The sequence below is a fragment of the Colobus angolensis genome, unplaced genomic scaffold (assembly GCF_000951035.1).
Source record: "Colobus angolensis palliatus isolate OR3802 unplaced genomic scaffold, Cang.pa_1.0 Scaffold28, whole genome shotgun sequence".
Classification (NCBI taxonomy): Eukaryota; Metazoa; Chordata; class Mammalia; order Primates; family Cercopithecidae; genus Colobus; species Colobus angolensis.
Window position 1 is genome coordinate 7,226,246 of NW_012116043.1, and position 1,639 is coordinate 7,227,884.

At 46.2% G+C, this 1,639-nt stretch overlaps 1 protein-coding gene across 2 annotated transcripts in view; it reads right to left on the bottom strand.

Annotated features, from left to right (window-relative positions):
* The window catches only part of P2RX7 (purinergic receptor P2X, ligand gated ion channel, 7), a 53,094-nt gene that overhangs the window by 23,810 nt on the left and 27,645 nt on the right, over window positions 1-1,639 (bottom strand). For both annotated transcript variants that reach the window (XM_011948526.1, XM_011948525.1), the window contains one exon: window positions 612-684. In XM_011948526.1, coding sequence (XP_011803916.1) covers window positions 612-684 — 73 coding nt within the window. The remainder of the gene's footprint in view (window positions 1-611; window positions 685-1,639) is intronic.

Genomic DNA, 1,639 nt, shown 5'->3' on the forward strand with positions numbered 1-1,639 from the left:
GGATGGTCTCGATCTCCTGATCTGGTGATCCGCCCGCCTCAGCCTCCCAAAGTGCTGGGATTACAGGCGTGAGCCACCACGCCCGGCCGCCCTGTGCCTTTCTAAGTTAAAACATGAGATAAAGAAATTCTGCAGGTATCACAATAGCACTATTCTTAGATATAAATAAAATCAAAAGTAAAATAAAACAGTACAAAAAATTTTTGAAAAGTAAAAAATAAAATAAAATAAAAAATTTGCAGGTGAATATGGGTATTACTGCCGGGTTCCCTGGGGGTATAAGTTCATAGTCCTCAACCTTTGAGGAGATTCAGGGGGAAGTTTAGAATATTCAGATGATACTATAGGCCATGTGATTTTTCTACCGATTAGAACCTGAACCTGCTAGGTTTTTAGGAGCTTCTCTCACTGGAAAACTGGAGTCATGTTTACAGCCAGCAGCTGGTGTGCTGGGGACAGGGCCGAAGCATGGGCAGACTCGCCTGTGGCGCGGTGATGGCGGAAGAGGACAGCTGAGAGCAGGGGCTGAAGACCTGAACCGGGCATCACAAATGTCACCAAGAGGCCTGACCATCCAGCCCTAGGGTCTCGGGAAAAGAAACAGAAGGTACCTTTGCTCTGTGGGTCCATCCATCCCTTTTTACAACCCCGGTCAGAGGAACAGAGCGTCCTGCGGGTGGGATACTGCAGATAGAAGGATGAGAGAGTGGGGAGTAAGTGACGTGTGTTACTAAGACACGGAGAAGAGATTCGATATCCACCAGGATGTGCACACGAATGCTTAGAGCAGCACTACTCAGAACTGCCAAAAAGTGGAAACCACGCAAGTGTCCACTGACAGATGAACGGACAAATAAAATGTGGTACGTTCATACACAGAATCTTATTTAGCCAGAAGAAGGATGAAGCGTTGACAGCGTGTACAACATGGATGGACCTTGAGAACATGATGCTGAGTGAAAGAAGCCAGACACAAAAGGCCACACCATGTACGATTCTATTTATAGAAAATGTCCAGAATAGGCATCTATAGAGACAGAAAGCAGATTGGTGGTGGCCAGGGACCAGGGGAAGGGGAGAATGGGGAGTGACTGCTAATGGGTTTGGGGTTTCCTTTGTGGGTGATGAAAATGTTCTGGAGGCCGGGCGCCATAGCTCATCACGCCTGTAATCCCAGCACTTTGGGAGGTCAATCACCTGAGGTCAGGAGTCTGAGACCAGCCTGCCCAATGTCGTGAAACCCCGTCTCTACTACAAATACAAAAATTATCAGGCATGGTGGCATGCACCTGTAATCCCAGCTACTAGGGAGGCTGAGGCAGGAGAATCGCTTGAACCCGGGAGGTGGAGGTTGCAGTGAGCTGAGATTGTGCCACTGCACTCCAGCCTGGGCGGCAGAGCGAGACTCTGTCTCAAAAAAAAAAAAAAAAAAAATTAAATAGTGAGCAATGTTAAAATAATCTTTATACCAACTCGAATACACATATAGTATGGAGTAGAGTGCAGTAATGGGCATATGCCTTTTTGTGTGCGTTTGCATTATAACCACTGAATTTTTTTTTGCAGTATTTAAAAAATTGTCCTGTGCTTTTTTTTTTTTTTTTTGAGACAGGGGCTCACTCTGTAACCCAGGCTGGAG